Here is a 17,207-nt window from a genome sequence, read left to right as displayed (position 1 = left end):
CCCAGCACCCGCCTGGGCTCGGCCGGCTCCGGGGATGTCGCACAAGTAACACCGCCACCTCCCGGCTGCCACTCCCGCACCGTGACACCCGCCCGCAGCCTGGGCGAGCGCTGCGCCAGCCCAAGGCTCGGAGCATCCCCTTCCCCAGAGGACAGCCCCGCCGTTTGAAGAGGGGAGAGCTTCGCACCCCAGCCCGAACGGTCTATTCCATACGTTACACGCCTGCGCGCCCAGAGGCCGAGCTCCCTTTATTGGGGTGCAGGGGGTGCCGCTGTGGGTGTCGGGCTGGGTCACTGTTCCTGGGAGCTGGGGCAGCCACCGGAGCGAGGGCGGGAGGAGGATTCGGTACCCGTGCCCTACTAATGTCAGCAGGGGCTCAGCACCTCAACGCCCAGCGATCAGTCCTTCCTCAGCTGCCTTTCAAAGCAGATTCCTGTCCTCTCCCAGCTGGCACAGACTGGGGACAGTGGGAACAGTCACAGAGGTTGTCCACATGCTCGCAGGGAGGTGGTTCTCCGGTGATGCAGCCGGCCACACCGTGGAGAGATCTCATGAACACTGCAGTGCCAGAGGATTCAAACCGGAGCTGACGATGTGATTGGGATGTACGTCCCAAAAGGCAGCCAGCATGGAGAGCTGAGGTCGTGGTATGGGAAGATCGGAGTGGCTCTGGGCATCACAGGGACAGGATGAAGAATGGAGACGGTTGATGTGCTTGAAGAGCTCAAACAGCACAGTGCAGCTATGGTTTTGAGGGTGGGGGTGCTGGATTGAAGACTCTGGAGAAGAAGAGATTGCTTTTGGGGTGGGAAGAGTGCAGCCTGCTGCTGCCTCCCCCCAGGCAATCATCCCTCCCTGAGGGATCATGAGGAACAACCGCTGTCTATCTAGTCAAGACTCCTGCAGCTCTGGAGATGACACCTCCATCCAACCCTGTCCCATCCTCCCCCAATCCCATCTCCCTGTGCAGGGAGGGAAGCCCCAGATCTGCCTCCCCAGCAGTGGCCATTCCCATGCCATCTCGGAGTGTGAAAGCTTTGCCCCCTTCCTGCTGTCAGAGGCTGTGCTGCCTGCTCCTTATTCCCCTTTTCCCAAGAGACCCTCCTTGCGCTGGGCTTTCCAGCCCTCAGGCCAGCCCCTTCTGCCGGCTGCTCGCTCCCAGAGCCCTGCCCCAGAGATGAGATGGGATCCACAGAAAGGCGTTACCACCTCTGCTCCGTGGCTCAGGACAAGCCAAGAAGGGGCAGGGGCTCTGGGAGCGGATTCCCCCTTTTGCACAGGCAGCCTTGGCACTGACAGGCAGCGTTCCAGCTAATCCACGGGGTCTAGGAAATGGGCCATTCTCCCACCTGGCATATTAAGGACAGGACCTGTCCCCTGCCACAGCACAGACACACTCTGCTACCTTCGGGAAGGGCTGGGGGGTAGAGCAATGACCCTGGGCTGGGCCGTCAGCACCACCTCCCCACGGCTGGCTTCGATCAGGATGTTCTGCAGTGTGTTTTCCAGCATCAGCTCCACCAGGTTCCCAAGGGCCGGCTGCCTGAAGGGGCAAAAGTACAGGCAGAGGACAGCTATCAGAGAGCAGATAAGGCAGGCCGCTTGTCGCGACTCCTGCCAGGGCGCAGCAGCGGAGCACACGCTGTTTCCTGCACGCCAAGGCCAATGAACCCAGGAATTGAGCAACGGGGTGCTGACCCTTCTCCCAGAACTGCCACCAACTGGGGTCAGGGCCTGGCCTCGGACACAGCTGGGTGACTGTGGTTTTACTGGTTTCTCTCTCCCAGCTGCGCGGCAGTTCGGATTTGTGCACATGCTCGCAGCCTGTAGCAGCGTGCCAGGGGAGTAGCCAGAGCAAACACAAGGTGAGGAAATACTGCAGCGGAAACAAAAGGAAAGGCAAGCACACGCCACACACTAATCATGGCCAGGGCTGTCCAAACGTAAAGCAGACATCACTTCCTGCCAGCGTCCTGGCACTGCCCACGGCTCAGCCCCAAGGTACAGCAGAGCTGCACTCTTCACAAACCGCACCCGGGAGAGGGTACCTGGGTGGGCTAGCATGGATTTCCACCCAGAACACCCCAGCGGAAGTGCCATAGGGCTGAAGGAGAAAGGTGTTTCCGGCCAGGCAGTGGGCTGCCATGGCTCTTCTGCCTGTGCAGCTCTTGCCTTTTATGCATGAGCTCTTCCTCACCTGCTCAGCATCTCCTTCTGCTCCCTCAACTGCCCCTGGTGAAAAACCTCCCAAGACTCCAGCAATTCATGGTTGGGAGAAGCTTCCTGCCTGATTTCTTTCCTCTCTCCATCCTTCTCAGGGTAAAGATCTGATGAAGCAGAGACCCTGGAGATGACTGTGGGGCACTGCCTCCTGTCCTGGAGCTCTGCTGATTCCGCACACCGGAACTGGGAGAAATAGGGAATGGGTTCATCCAGGCTTCTTCTCACTGCGTCATGGAACTGGGTGTTCTTCAAGAGGCCTCTGGGAGGAGGAAAATAAGGGATGAGTCCCAGCAGATCAGGTATCTGTGTGACCCCAGAGGATGATCACAAGACAGTACAAATCAGAGGAAAACCCTGAGTGATGACCATGTTTAGTCTGTCCCTTCTTGCTTTCTGTGTCTAAGGGAGGCAATAAGATGGCTTGAGCTAAGGCAACTACCTTTGCCTCCCCAGCACTGGCCTTTACATTTCTGCACCTGACAGACAAAATAGGTGATTCCCAGTGCAGCCTGTTGCCAAGATCGCGGCAGGCAGCCTGCTCTGGTTCCTGGGCACTGCCAGCCTTCACCACGCAGGGATGGCCCCAGCCCCGAGCTGACCCTGCCTTTGGCTGTCAGACCAGGCCTCCTGAGCTCCTAGTCCCCAGGCTTTCGGCAGGCTGGACTGCCCTGTTCTGGTGCAGCAGGAGTGCACAGACTCCTCTGGGGTTAGCAGAGGGCTGGCCACGCTGCACGTGCTCCCCAGGAGGACAGGGGCTCCAAATTGGGTGAGGGTGAAGGGACACGCACCTGATGACACCTGTGAGTATGTCAGTCACTATTTGCAGCTCCTGTTTGGAAGCAGCAGCCAGGGACAACCATTTGGGATCCACATCCATCCTGCCTCTGTCCCTGCTCCCATCCACAAACTTGCTCTCCAAGGGCTGGTTGCTGAAGGGGCTGGGAAAGAAGGAGTTGTTCCATCAGTGGCAGCACTACCGACCCAAACATCGAAAGACCTGCATCCCCCTGGCTGAGCAGCAGCACTGCAGGGAAGCGGAGAGCAGTGCAGGGGACCAGGGAAGGAATAGGAGCTGCTGCATTTGTGACAGCAGCAGGGACACTGTCGTAAGAACACTGAGCTCTGACAGTATCTCCCTTTGAAGGGGAGAAACAGGTCATGTCGGCTAATGCTGAGGAAAGCAAGGCTCCTCTTGCCTAATACTGAGGCACTGGAGGGGAACAGAGCCGTTCAGTGAATATCACAGCATGGGCAGCCCTGGCTCAGATGTGGAAGCCAACCCAAAAAGCTGGATCTCTTACCAGGACAGGAAGTATTTGGGGAACTCCAAGGTGAAGTTGGTGAAGAAGTCCTCAATAGAGTAGGACCTGGCTGTCACACCGAGGTGTAAGAGCATGGGCTTGGGAGGTTCTGGTTTGACCCACACCCGTCTGGCTCCTTTGCCTGACAGCAGCCTCCTGTCCAAGTGTCCAGCTGGCAGGTTGGGCATAGGGCGGTTTTTGATAGGGGGTAACGTCTGTTGGAGAGAAGGAGACAGCAGGCACTGAGTTGTTCCTTTGGGCACGGGTAGGCTGGTGTAGGTGTGACACAGTCATGACAACTGGAAAGCCCAGCAGCCAGAGCCACCAGATCCTGGACAGGAGACAGCATCAAAATGATCTTGGCACTGCAGCGCTGCTATTGGGCATGAGCAGCCATGCTGGAAACCTGGCCTGCTCCCTCCTCGTTGCCAGTGTGCCAGCCCCAACTGTCAGCAGGGCTTCAGGGTTTCTCCAGGGCACTCGGGGCTATGGTACTCTGATACATCCCCATGGACCTCCGAGAGTTCACCTCTGCTCTTCTAAGCACCCTGGGAGTACAGTGGGGTGTGCAGGAGTGCATGCGGAAATTTTCGCCCGAGCCTGGAAGGAAACCAGGATCTGACCAGCCAGTTTGGGGTTGCATTACCAGCAGTCAGTCTGGGGGAAGTTTCTTGGGGCAGGAGTAGTCCAGAAGGACACCATCCAGCTCTGGAGAAGACCTCAGGCATCACGGGACTTCAATGACCTTTGAGACACAGCAGTCAAGCCTCTGGGAATGAGGCCAGAGGCCTTCACCGCTTCTGACACAGACACAGCAGGTGATTGCATGCTCCAGGTTGTCACTAGGAGCTACAGCCCTTGAGGACTAAATGAAAATGTTCATCCCAGTGAATGCTTCCGATCACATCTGCCAGCACAGGGCAGACAGCCCAAGCTAGAGCCAATACCCTCATGCAGGACAGTGCGGGGCATGCAGAGGCACTCTCAGGGTCCCAGCAGTGCTGCTACAGCCTCACTGTGGTGGCACTTCTGAGATAACAAGCTGTGTCTCCTACCAGAGTCAACCTGCTGAGCCTCACGTCAGCTCCCCTCAACCCTTCCACATCTTGGGTTAGCTGGTCCTTCACAAACCCTGTCATTCCCACAGCAGGTCCTGCCGACGGCTGGAGACGCAGCATGGCTCTGTTTTTGGGCCCAGGAAGTTCTGCAGAGCATTCACAGGGACCTTGTCTCACACCTGGCTGCCACTGCTGGAAAAGACAGCTTTTCCAGTGCTCACAGTCATGCAGACTTGAGGGGAAACAGAGATGACCCAGGCTAATTGAGTTTTAAAGCTTTTTGCGTACCTAAAGCAAGGCAGTTCCCGCCTGCAGCTTCTCCAGAGGCACAGAGCACAGCTCTTTTAACAGTGAGGACAAAGCCTGCACCATGCCAAGCCAGGGTCCTGCTGCTTTCTGTCACACACATTCCATTGTGGCCCCAGCGTGAAACCAGCCCAGGCACCAACTGCCCTGCCCATGTGCATCGAATCATAGAATCGCAGAACCGTTTGGGTTGGAAGGGACCTTAAAGATCATCTAGTTCCAACCCCCCTGCCATGGGCAGGGACACTTTCCACTAGACCAGGCTGCTTTCCCTCTCTCTCCAGTCGCACCTCCCGTTCACCTCAGCTGGAAAGTTACTGCCCACAGGACACAGCCAGACAGTCTGATTCTTCTGGCTCCTCCAAACAGTCTGTCTCCCAAAGCCTTGAAGCTACAAATCCTGCTGCGCTCTCTGTCCAGGCTCCCACGCTGCGATACCCAGCAACTAAAGCAGTCAGCCTGATTCCGCTATGGGTGAGACAGGCCTGACTTACCTTGTATTTCCTGATCACAGATGAGGATTCAGGAAGATTTTGTGTCTTAGCAGAATCTGATGACTTCTGGAAAGAAAAAAGTAAAAATGAAAAATAACAAAAAAGGAAGATAAATCGCTGTGTAGGAAAGAGATGGAGCAGAACCAGACTCCAGGATTTTGTTTTACTTTGTCCCAGCTGAGAGTCAATGATCTCATCCTCCCATTCTTCACTCAGGCCACGTTCTTACTGGTAGTTACACATTTCTCACCAGTGTTTGTTCATGGTTAAAAATCCAACCATCGGTTTCCAGAGCCACTGGCTTCGCCCTTCCTAAGGCTTCTCACGCATTTCCGAATTTCGGATAATCATTAGCAATTTCAGAGTTTGCAAGGAGATTCTTGGCTAGAAACCAAGATCTCATTTTCCACTACCCACAGACCAGCTATGAGGTCTGGAGTGGATCACAGCCTCACGTCCCCTTACCAACTTTTTATTTCTAGTTGACGCTGGCTGCTGTTTCTGAGCTGAGCTGGTGTAAAGTTCTGGCAGCACTTACCCCTCCAGGTGAGTTTGGCTTCTTCTTAGTCCCAAGGTCCTTCTCTGTGATGGTGAATTCCACAGTCTGACGTTCCTTCTCCTTTTCCCACTCCTGCCGATCCCTCTCATACTGAACCAGGGACTCCTGGATGTATACCTATGCAGCAAGCCATGATTGGAGGGAGCAGGGCTAGAAAGGAGCTGCAAATAACACAGTCTCTGGCTCAAGTCCATGTCCATCACCAATTCTTCCCTTCCAGGAGGTCCCAGCCAGAAGCCCACTCCCTTTCCATGTCTGCCAGTGGCAGGAATGGGGGAGAACAGTGCTGTTGTAAGACATATATATATACACAAAGACACAATCTCTTGCCAAATGACATCTGAGAAGTTCCCAGAGGGACATTACTCCAAGTCTGTGCCCCCACTAATATTAAAGAAGCAAGACTTGCTTTTTACAGATATTTAAGCCCCTGACATCAACTGAAAACCACTCCCGTTCCAACTGTGACTTCCAGTAGCTGGGTTCAACTCAAAGCCACGCGTTGCACAATCACACATCATCTGGTGAGCCACACAGACAGAGACACTTAAAGCATCCGGAGAGAGGAAGCTCAGCCTCTTCAGGAATGAGAAGTGCTGGCCAGCATTACAGAGCAAAGAAGGATTCCTTCAGCTGGAAACAGCAGGGGCTGCATTTGGGAACCGGAGTGACATGTATGGTGATGGTAAACCACAGGTACCTCTTGGGTCTCACCTCACACACCAGGTCCGTGCTGAAGAAGGAAGCACTCCCTGAAGGTTGCCGTGTGATGAAACAGGGGATGCTCCCTCCAGGCTGCACAACCCCCGACTCTGGGGAAACCTGCAACACCTGAGGAGGGAAAAAACCCCACAGGGGTGCTGTCTCACTGTCCTGGGGCTTTCCTGTGTGTCTTCTCTTTGCAGTAACAACAGGATTGTGAGAATTCCCTCCCCTTCTCAGAGGTATGTGGCATGGGAGAGAAGCAGCTAATATATTCAGAGAACAACCATGGGCTAATATATTCAATATAAGCTAATATATTCAAAGAACAACCACCGGTATCACCCCAGGTTCATGTATCCTCATTGAGATCCTCAGATTCCCCTTCTGAATTCCTGTCTTTCCCCACCTGCCCTAACCCCTGCCTTCACTCTTCTCTGCTCTCTCCTTTCGTCAGCTAGTACAAAAGCCAAGTCCCCAGGGTCATTTCTGATTGTCTGGTTGCCAATGGAGTGGAAAGTTCTTTTGTGGCACAACAAAAATGGGCAAGAAGGCTGTAAAGAGGAGGAAGGACTCACCCTCTTGTCCTTACAGGTGTTTATCTGCCAGGCAAACACAACAGCCTTACTCTCCGAGATGTTATTGAGAAAGACAAGTCGGCTGGCTTTGGTGCAGTCTGGGATATTCCCAAAGCAAATCCTGCGGTGCGACAAGGTGGCTGCCTGCAGGAAGCAAGGTGAAACCAGGAGGAAGGGTTGGGAAGGCAGATGGGATGTGGCCCTTGGAGAAGGGCAGTCACACAGTCATGCTCATGGCTAATATTATCCGGTTACCTTATCCATAACAACTTGAGGGAGTGCTGTATTTCTCTTGGTTTCGCTCTGGTTACAAGGACTCTTTCAGCAAGAGGCCAGCCCCGAGGCAGTGGGACTGTGTGAGCAACGACTCGAACATAATGCTGGTGCTGGGGCAGGAGAGGATCTCGGGAGCACAGTAGACCAGCAGCACCAAGATTCTCTCCAATTGCAACCCAGACCTTTTCCCACTTCAGCCTGCAAACACGCGAGGTGTGTTCTTGCAAAATCCTCATTGACCTCAGTGAGTGTTTTGGGGAACTGCTCCCTACTACCCCTGGCTACTAGTAAGCTACTAGTCTGTCCCATCCTCCAGGCACAGTGCAAACTCTAATTAATTACACTGATCATTAGAGAAGCTCATGACTTGGTTACAGCAACAGACCCTCGTGGAATGGCATCTTCCCTGGCAGCCTGAGACAGGTTTTTAATCATCTTCTCTTTGCTATACCCAGGAATGCAATCACCCTGTTGGAAGCCAAAGAGCATATGTACTCGTGGCTGGGCTCCAAGGTAGGCATGCTACTGTCACGCAGGATGGATCCTTTACCTGCCCTGATGCTGCTTCATGCTGCTTCACTACGCTGGGATCTGTGGCTGAGTTTAACAACAGACTGTCCAGTCTGGCAGGCCAGCTCTAGCCAGCCCAACTCTCGCCAGGCCAAACAAGCTCCTGCTGAGCCAGCGACGGCACCTTCCTCGGCACGTGCCTGAATTAATGACCATCCTGCAGTCTGCGTGTGCATCACCCGCGCTTGGCTGCGAAACGGAGGCAGCCAGGCCCTGAGGGGGTACGCCAGGAGTATTTTTGTGAACAGATTACCAAAGAAAAGGTGTTTTAGCTGCAAATAAGAAAGGTAGCTGTGATGGAAGGTAACTTTTAATAGAAAATTCAGAAAATGAACAAAACCTAAACCCTTTTTGTTTCTAATGGCAACGGAAGCAGCAAGCTGGAAGGAAGGCACCTTTCAGAACAACTGCTTTCATGAGTTAGGCTCTAGATGACCTGCTGGGAGGGCAATATCTTGCTCTATCTCGTGGTAACGAACTCCCCTGCAACACAGGCTACTGCTAGATGGGGCCACTTCTGTATTTCAGTCTCTCTCACACCTTTCTGGACTAACCATATTACTCATATCAGCAAACCCAGACTTACCTGCCCAGGCACAGTGAGCTTGGTAGAACCTGGAAAGACTGAAGGAAGCAAAACTTCATGGGATGTGGCAGTATCTCCTACGGTATTTGAATTGTAGCCTACTCCCTGAAAGGTGATCAGAACTGATTCACCCCCCAGGATGTGGATGGGAACATCAACCTGCCTTGGACAAAAGGTAAGAGTATTAAGTCCAGTCATATTTGGGAAAGGTGCAAGAAGCCAGTGTACGTGCTAATGGACTAGTCTAAACACACCGCATGCCTGGGGGTGAGGAGAAATCCAGCCTCTCCTCCTCTTTCTGGCCTTGACCTTCCTTCTAACCCAGGAAAGCTGGTTAAGGAGTCAGTTAGCCAGTTACTGTATGAGATGGGCAGGGACTCCCTCTTGGAGCAAAAGCTGGAGTTTTAGAATTCAATGTATTTATTTTTCCATGCATCTACCACAGAGCGGGGCAGTAAGTAGTGCTCCAGCTCTGGCTCTGCCTGCTGCAGCCTAGGACAGAGGTCTTTGGGAAGGCTGTTTCCAGAGGGCTGCAGCAGTGTGCCCTGCATTGGTAAAAGACACTGACTTCAGCCTCTTTGGTGGAAGTTATCGGAGGCCAACAATGAACCAAAAATCTGATCAGATACCGTTTATACCCACGGTCACTGTTGGATACTTGAGAAATACATATTGGCATGACTCTGGTTCTGGGAAAAAAAGCGTTCTTTGGGAAAAAGAAATGTGTGAGAGAAATTTATCTCCCACGGTCACTGTTGGATACTTGAGAAATACATATTGGCATGACTCTGGTTCTGGGAAAAAAAAGCGCTCTTTGGGAAAAGGAAACGTGTGAGAGAACAATTTATCTGCTCAATTTCCTGACCACATCAGCCACTCATTTGTTCTCAAGACTCTGCTTCTTGGAGGACTGGAGCTCAACTCAGCCGTAGCCTGACATGGACCAACCATCAGTAAGAAATCGGAAGAATTTTAGGCACACAACAACAGACAAAGGCCCAACTGCTTCTGGCAGTCATGAGGAGGGTCTTACCAAGTACGTTCTGGCTTCCAGCGGTGAGAAGATCCACTCAATGTGGCCTGTTATGCCAGGGGAGATTTCTCCTCTAGGAGTTAGGCAGACAAACACAGGATGCTGAAAATTCTCCTCCTGGATCCTCACAATGTTGTCCAGCTGAACCTCAAAGGTCACAGGCAGGGAGCTGCCATTGTAGAGTTCATAAATCTGAAGTGAACCAGAGAGAGCAGTGCTTATTATACCGTGCACAAGTCAAACGAGTTAACACTTCCCCAGAGGACTCTGATAAGCATTAATAATTAATTAGTCAGCTTGTCTCCTAAGAATGAGAAGACCTCATAGTGCCAGGATTTATCACCAAGGCTGCGATAGAAGACTGTGCTGAAGGTTTATCACTTCACATGTACATTGATAACTACAGTGCCTCTCCAAGTGGTGCCCTGCAAATTCAGTCTAGGAGAAAATTAATACAAATTAGCTAAAGGGATCGCTGTAAAGCGGATTACTTGAAGTGCAAAAGCACTCGTATTATAGCGATCTTAATTCAATCCAGCCTCATTCATTTCCCAAGCAAATTAGGCAGAACAGAATCAAAGCCGCCTCTTTTTGCTGAATAAGTGCTTAAGGAAGTTCAATTAATTTACTAGAAAACTAATTAGGAATTATTTCCAGAATGCTTGGAGCAGCAACACAAGTCTTCACTTGGATTCAATGCAAGGGAATGGTAGAACAGCCCAAGACACCTCATAAGCATTCCAGCTGGAGCAAATGCCGGATCCTGCCAACCTGGAGATAGTGAGAGGCACTTTCCCTGCTGCTATCCCTGCAGCCATTTCCCAGCTCTGCCTAGGACTAGTCCCAAAGATCTGCTGTGATGCTTTCCTGTGGAGGCCATGCTCTTTCCTGGGAAATGCCTCGGACACTGCCCATCCTTGGGACACAGGAACACTAGCTCCTTCCCTCTGCTGCTGCTGGGTTTGGCCCCGGGATGCTCACCTGTGTGGGGGGGTGGGAAGTTCCAATGGCAATGGGCGTGAAGAGGTGCGTAGTGGATGCAAAATGGATGTACCCCTGGTCCCGTTCCACCGTCACACCGCTGAAGTTCAGCTGCAGAGGAAAGAAACGCAGTCACTTTCTGGCGGGGCCTGGGCCTCATCCTAATGCAAGGATGCTGACGGGCTTTATAAGCCGAGGGAAAGACGGTTACAAATTTAAGTTGGTGATACCAGGACTGTGTCCTAAGGAAGATGCAAGATGGAGAGTGTGCTCAACTCTTGGATCTGCTCTGACAGGTTTGCATCTTTCAGAGAGAAGGTACGCACCAGCTCCCTGCTACGCACCAGCTGTGGTGCTTCTCTTTGTATGGATATGGTGGAAATTCTCCATGAATGAATGTGTCTGGACTGTACACAGGACAGTGCACAGCTGTGATGGTCAAATCCTTTGGAAAGACAGGATTTTAGGTTAGTAGTGGCCTTCTCTTGGAAGGGACACTCTGGAGGACATCCTTCCCCAAGAACAGTCCGAAAGCTGCAAGACGATCCCAGATGATAATTTTAAGTGATCAAGTAACGATCAACAGTATCCTGTTGGCAAAGCAGCCGCCAGGCACTCCCAGCAGGGAGAGCTGTTTCACCCAAGGAAGAGACACAGGATTCTGCATTTCCAGAAAACTGCAAGCAAGCCAGAGGCACTGCACATCACGATGGAGGACTTCCTGCAGGAGCACCCCAAAGCAGCCCTGAGCTGTCCAGGAGAGGCTGTAAAGCCGTCAGGGAGCTGGCGACGTCTCTGCACGGGCCCCAGGGCGCTAAGTTGCTGCGATTCACAATTATCTAAGCCTGAAGCGTGGCTGTGTCTCCAGTGCGTGCGCAGAAGATGGAAAGGATGTTTGCAATGGCAGGTGGATGCCTGGGACAGACACTTGCAGGAGACACTGTATCAGCTGCTTAAACAAGAGAATGCTGATTTCTCCAAAATAATCTGTTCCAGTTCAGCTCCATAAGCAGAGGCAGGAGGGAGAGAAGGCTAGAAATACAATGCTAGGAGTCCCACACGGGATCTTCTCAAAGCACTACATGAGCATTCAGCCTCTCCAGGGCCTCAGCAAGCCAGATGCAATGCAGAACCAGGGGGAGGACAAGACCTGAGAGTTTCAACCTGCAAGGGAAAAAGGGACAGGAACCTTCCTGAGCTCTGGGAGAGAAACACCCACTTCTATCACTTGAGTCAAAAAGCCAGCTGGAATTCCACCAGACCACAACTGCCGAGGAAAAGCTGCCATGGGTTTCCATAGACACAGGATGAGACAGGGAGAGGACTGTCAGTTAAAGGGAGACAAGCGGAGAGCAGTGAAGACCTGCCGCAGTCAGTTCTCCTTCCAGAGTGCCCAGACTTTGTCCCACAGCGACGACTTAGAGCATGAGGGGGCAGAGACACCAGATTCCCCAGGGAGAAGAGCTGCCTGGAGAACACATGCTGCAGCTGACAACAGCTCACAGTACCTAATTAGCAGCTATGAAATGAAGTGCAAACAATTCCAGTTTATGCATCCTGTGTGCTCAGGGATGCTCACTGGGATCCAGCCCTTCGCCCCAGTGAGTTCTGGGAACCAGCCTACCTCATCCTGCAACACCTGCAGCCGGCTGGGCTTTTCCTACTAAAAACTGCTGAGGGCTGCAGATTCTGCCTGGCCAAACTACCCCGGAGCTCTGAGAACAAGGTCACAGCTGCACTCTTAGAGGCAGGCTATAGCAGCAAGGCAAAGGACAACCCCAGAGAGCATCAGGCAGCAGGCGACCTCGTTTCCCTTCTGCATAAGTCTAGAGAAGTTTCATCCTGCAGTCAGAAGAAATTGCCAAGGGGAAATCCGTTTGTGTCCTTCAGAGCACAGTAAATCCAGTCAGCTCAGGACTGAAAGGTGGCCACTGAGTGGGGAAGGAGCAAGGGAGAGCGAGGTCCTCCTGAGGAGGAAGCAGGCTCCGTTGGGGAAGCAGAGGATTGGGAGGTCAAAATCTGCCCACATGGGTAAAGCCACCACAGAGGTGAGTTTGGACCCCACAAAAAAAGTCATGTGATGATGTGCAGCTGGCTAACATCGCAGCTCCAAAGCCAGGCAATTTGGAATTTGACAGAATAACCAGGCAACACCCCAGCCCTAGGGTCTCCACCTCTGCTTCTTGTTGCATTCTCAAATTTCCAAAGCTTAGCTTTTGGGGTGACATCATGGCATTTGCTTCCCTTAAGGTTAGCAAATGTTCTGCACATTTCACCAGATTCGCAGGTGTGGATTTGCTCAACCCTGGCCTGTGAGCACGCTTAGGGCGGTCTCTGCCACAAGGGCTGACAGGTCTGTGCTCTTCCTGCCAGGACTGAAAGGAAAGGCTGCACACTGTTCAGGCCCTCAGCTGCCCTCTCTGCTGAAGGAGTCTCTTCCACTCCTGCTTCCCAATATTAGCTGTTCAGTATGGGCACTGTACATCTCTGCAACCACCTGCACTGCTCCAGATCTCTGGATCGACCTCTGCAGCTCCTATTGCCAGAGCTGCAATACATCTGCGGATCTTTGGTCATCCCCAGGGCCTCCCATGCTTTGTCAGCCCCGCCTGCTGTGACAGCATGAGGTAGGGTGGTGGCCTGTATGGCACCAAAGCCACTGGCTATGTGGCAAGAGAGGATGTGTGCCCTATAGGTGCTCCAAAGCCTGTTCCCTCACTGGCCAGCTGGTGAAACGCTCACATCCACTCTCAGGATTGTGCTAGGCAGGCAGAGCACAGGGAGCCAGTCCAAGGGCTTTGAGGGAAGGCACAGTTAAGCCACTGTTTGAACAGCTTGGTCAAAGGGTTGGATTTTCAGCTGACAACAGTCCTGAAAGAAAAGAAAAATAAAAGAGATGTGTGAACACAATGGTCTCATAGGAAACTTCAGAGACAGGAAGGCTCAGCTGGGGATGAGCTGTGCCCGGCAGAGCACAAGGTGACTTTGACTCTAACTGACAGTTTGAGACAGGGAGAGAGAGAGAAATTAGTTCCAAGCCTGAGGAAGTGCTCAGGGAAAACACACCATAGATCAGCTCTGGGATGCTTCAGCAAGCAGCGAAGCAGGAAGAACGAGAAGGAATCTCCTCCACCATTGGCAAGGAGAAATAAGTGGGTGGACAAAGGCATCAGGACTGTAGTGGGAACAGCCAACCAGGAGTGTAGGGAGTACCTTCTGGGCCTGGGGAAGCAGCTGTCTCCATACCTCCAGAGCTGGAGGATGCCCTGCCAACCCTTTGCCAGCATGTGCGTCCCCAGACTGCAGCCAGTGCAGGTGGGACTTTTGGAGGAAAGCGCATTCCAGGGAATTTTGAAGAGCATGGAGAGCTGGTGAGATGGAGAGATTAAGGAAAGCTGCCTATGAGAGAAGTTTGATGGGCTGCAGAGCTGAACTCCAACACCACTGCATGGAAGAACTCACAGTGAGGTAGATGAAATGTGGGGAAGCGAGCACAGAAATCCTGTCCATGAGATACACTTGAGCGTGGAAAGCACGCAGGGACTGTAAAACCCAGGAGGACAGTTTTGGCCTTGGAGATGTCTTGGAGGAGGAAGCAATTCTGCATTAACACCACCAATAAAAAGGTTAATAATAACAATTAAAAAAAATATATCCTCTGGCTGGGGAAACCAGCAGATTCTACACCCAAGGGCCAGTTAGCCAGTGCAGTGCCACATCACACGGTTCTGGAACCACGGATTTGTCAGGATGCTGGTTTTCTGTCTCTGCTTGGCCCTGTGGTGCTGCCCGGCCAGCACAGATTCCAGGGGAAGCCACAGCCCCTGCACAACATGCAGCTTCTGGGGAAAACACCTTGTAAATTCAGTTCCTACCGACTGCTGTTCTGCAAACAGGTATACCTGCTGCCTTACCAGAATCTCATGGCCATAGGAAACCTCAGCAGGACAGGGAGGTGATCGGTGCCAACAAAGTCATGTCTAGCAGCGCAAGAGGAGAGAGAGGAAAATGTTAGAAACCAACCTTGGGCCCAGGGTGATAGAATCAGGGTCACACAGTACATTAGAGACAATTCATTTCCCAGCTAAAGAGCTGCTGTTGTGTAAGGGCCACTGAGAGAGAGAGAGTGAGAGAGTTGTGTTTGGGTGGGAATGAGTGATGCAATGTTGATTTTAGTCAAATGCCAATTTCAGGACCCAAGTTTCTAGGCCAACACCATTTGAAATGCCAGAACTTCTCAGACCGGGTCTGCTGTGAAAGGGGAGGTATTCAGCTTTCTTTGTACCCTCCACAGGCACACAAGAGCTAGCAGCTGCTGTTGGTGACAAAACCGAGAGCATCACTGTATAATCAAAACCACAGGAAGTGCAGCACCTTGTCCGTCCCCTCAGCTGTCAGGTCAAGGCAGTGCCCAGCATGGCACACTACATGCCTTTTGCACTGCACTATTAAAGGACATTAACAACATCCCCCTGAGGAAGACAAGGGTTGTGGGGGTCTGGAAACTGGACACGCTCAGGGAATTTTTACTTGCCCAATCTCTGCTGGGCAAGGGGCATGTGAAGGGAAAGGAGCCAGCATGGAAACACAGGAGACACCGATGGCATGTGCTGTCCTGGCACACAGCACGAGGCTCTGAAGTACAGGTAGTTGCTGTCACCTGTGTGAAAGCTGGACAGATTCTTCCTGTCCTGGAAGAAGTTTCCCTGATTTTGGAGAAACACTGAAGAGCTGGTTATCCTGAATTCTCATCTGGTGCAGCTCATGGGGGCTAAACTCAGCATCCTCTGCCCAGTGCTCCATGTCCATCTTCTGATCAGAAGGAAAGAGGAAGGCCCTAGGGAACCAGTGAGCTGGTCAGCAAAGGGGACACAAAACCTCCCAGGGGCCGTGGCCAGTATATTCAGTCCCACCAGGCTTAGCCCAGCTGGTGGACACATCACACTCCACCAAGTCTCATCTGCAGAACTCTCTGCCACTCCTTGTGTGCTTCCCCACCCAGACCCACCAAGAGATCTCAGTTGCAGCTGCACAACACAAGCTGCACCTACAGGAGCCACCCTATCAATTTGCAAACCTCACATGGCCCCTCAGAGCCTTTCCATATCCTCAGACAGATCCCCAGAAGAAGGCTGAGCTCCAGCAAGTACCACTTACCACTCCACAGGCACCACACCCTTGTTTCCCAGCAGGAGCATCACAAGGCTAGGCTCTGAGCCTATTGGAGCAGCTCCAAAGTCAAAATCCAGGAGGAGAGGGGTGTACACTGGAGGGATCAAGCACGTGCTGGTCACCGGAGAGAAGGAAGAGATTAAATTGAGACAGGAAGAAGGGTTGGTGGCACATAACTGGGTAAAGTGTCATTCTACACTGGCTCTCTTCCTTGCAATTCTTCTCTGACCTTATGTTCTTGGCCCTTTTAGGAGAAAGGATACTGCACATAAGGCAGGACTTTTGATTTTCTCAAAACAATGTTTGTATGTGCCAGATGAGCATGAGTGGCATGAGAGTCCTGCCTAGCTGAGGCCTTTTTGGCTTCCCAGTACAAGGAAGTCACGGACAAACTGGAGCAGGTCCAGTGGAGGGCCATCAAGATGGTTGAGGGCTGCAGCACATTACTTACAAGGAGCAACTGAGAGACCTGGGTTTGTTCAGCTTTACAAAGGAAGGGTCAGGGATGGCAACTGCACAAGTTGCAGCACAAGATATTCCTATCAGATACTAGGAAAAAGGTTTTTACCATGAACGTGGTCAAACTCGGGAATCAGGTGCTCAGACAAGCTGTGGTTTCCTCATCCTTGGAGATAGTCAGCACTGAACTGGACAAGGCCCTGAGCAACCTGATCTAGTTGTCCCCAGTTTGAGCAAGAAGTTGGACCAGAGATCCCTTGCAATTACATTATTCTTCGTTTCTGCCGCTCCACTCTAGCGAGGGTAGGCAGAGGAGCAGAGGCGAGGAACTGCCTGCTGGGGCTAGGATGGAATGACAGTTTGCTGCAACACAAGCCAACAGCCACAGCATCTCTGACCCATGCGAGGGACTGGCAGATCCTCTGAGCCACCTCCTTGTCTCACCTGTGCTGCGTGGGAACTCTGTAGGTGAGTTCACTGGGAGTCGGGTCTCGCTCCAAGTATTCATTCAGTTTGTCCAAGGAAAAGAGCCTCCAGAGGTGCAACTTGCCGATACCGCTGGCGCTGCCTGCCGAACAGGCATCTGTGATGGAGAGAGTTGGGTAGACGCCGGTTGCTACGATGGAGCAGAGGGGCTGCTGCTTCTCCTTTGTGCTCACAAGATCGGTAGCTTGGGAGAGAGAGAAACACCAAAAAGTCGTCATCCACCATTAAGGGGCAGCTGTCAGTGACAGCAAAGTGGAGACAGGCTCTACCCAGACCAAAGAAAGGGCTTCCAAACAGTCTTTTCTTTGGCAGCTTCTGAAAGCCTCTAACCACTGACTTCTAGTTGTACCTTGACTTCTGCATTTAGAAGTCACCAAGACTATGAATGTTGTGCTTTTAAGATATAAACAGTTGTTTATACCT

The 17,207-nt window shown here is 52.2% G+C and overlaps 1 protein-coding gene across 1 annotated transcript in view; it reads right to left on the bottom strand.

The window, feature by feature from the left end:
* Positions 1-742: 742 nt before the first annotated feature.
* CCDC108 (coiled-coil domain containing 108) overlaps positions 743-17,207 on the bottom strand; it is a 31,762-nt gene continuing 15,297 nt past the window's right edge. Inside the window, 17 exon segments of the mRNA XM_010160822.1 lie at positions 743-779; positions 1,406-1,543; positions 2,198-2,482; positions 3,012-3,161; positions 3,525-3,739; positions 5,383-5,448; positions 5,921-6,058; positions 6,656-6,772; positions 7,222-7,365; positions 8,654-8,812; positions 9,687-9,878; positions 10,668-10,778; positions 14,582-14,607; positions 14,610-14,647; positions 15,328-15,504; positions 15,825-15,953; positions 16,743-16,968. Coding sequence (XP_010159124.1) covers positions 743-779; positions 1,406-1,543; positions 2,198-2,482; positions 3,012-3,161; positions 3,525-3,739; positions 5,383-5,448; positions 5,921-6,058; positions 6,656-6,772; positions 7,222-7,365; positions 8,654-8,812; positions 9,687-9,878; positions 10,668-10,778; positions 14,582-14,607; positions 14,610-14,647; positions 15,328-15,504; positions 15,825-15,953; positions 16,743-16,968 — 2,348 coding nt within the window.

Source organism: Eurypyga helias, unplaced genomic scaffold, assembly GCF_000690775.1.
Source record: "Eurypyga helias isolate BGI_N326 unplaced genomic scaffold, ASM69077v1 scaffold29841, whole genome shotgun sequence".
Classification (NCBI taxonomy): Eukaryota; Metazoa; Chordata; class Aves; order Eurypygiformes; family Eurypygidae; genus Eurypyga; species Eurypyga helias.
The sequence above is the reverse complement of the archived record's forward strand: the minus strand, read 5'-3'. Positions and strand labels throughout refer to the sequence as shown.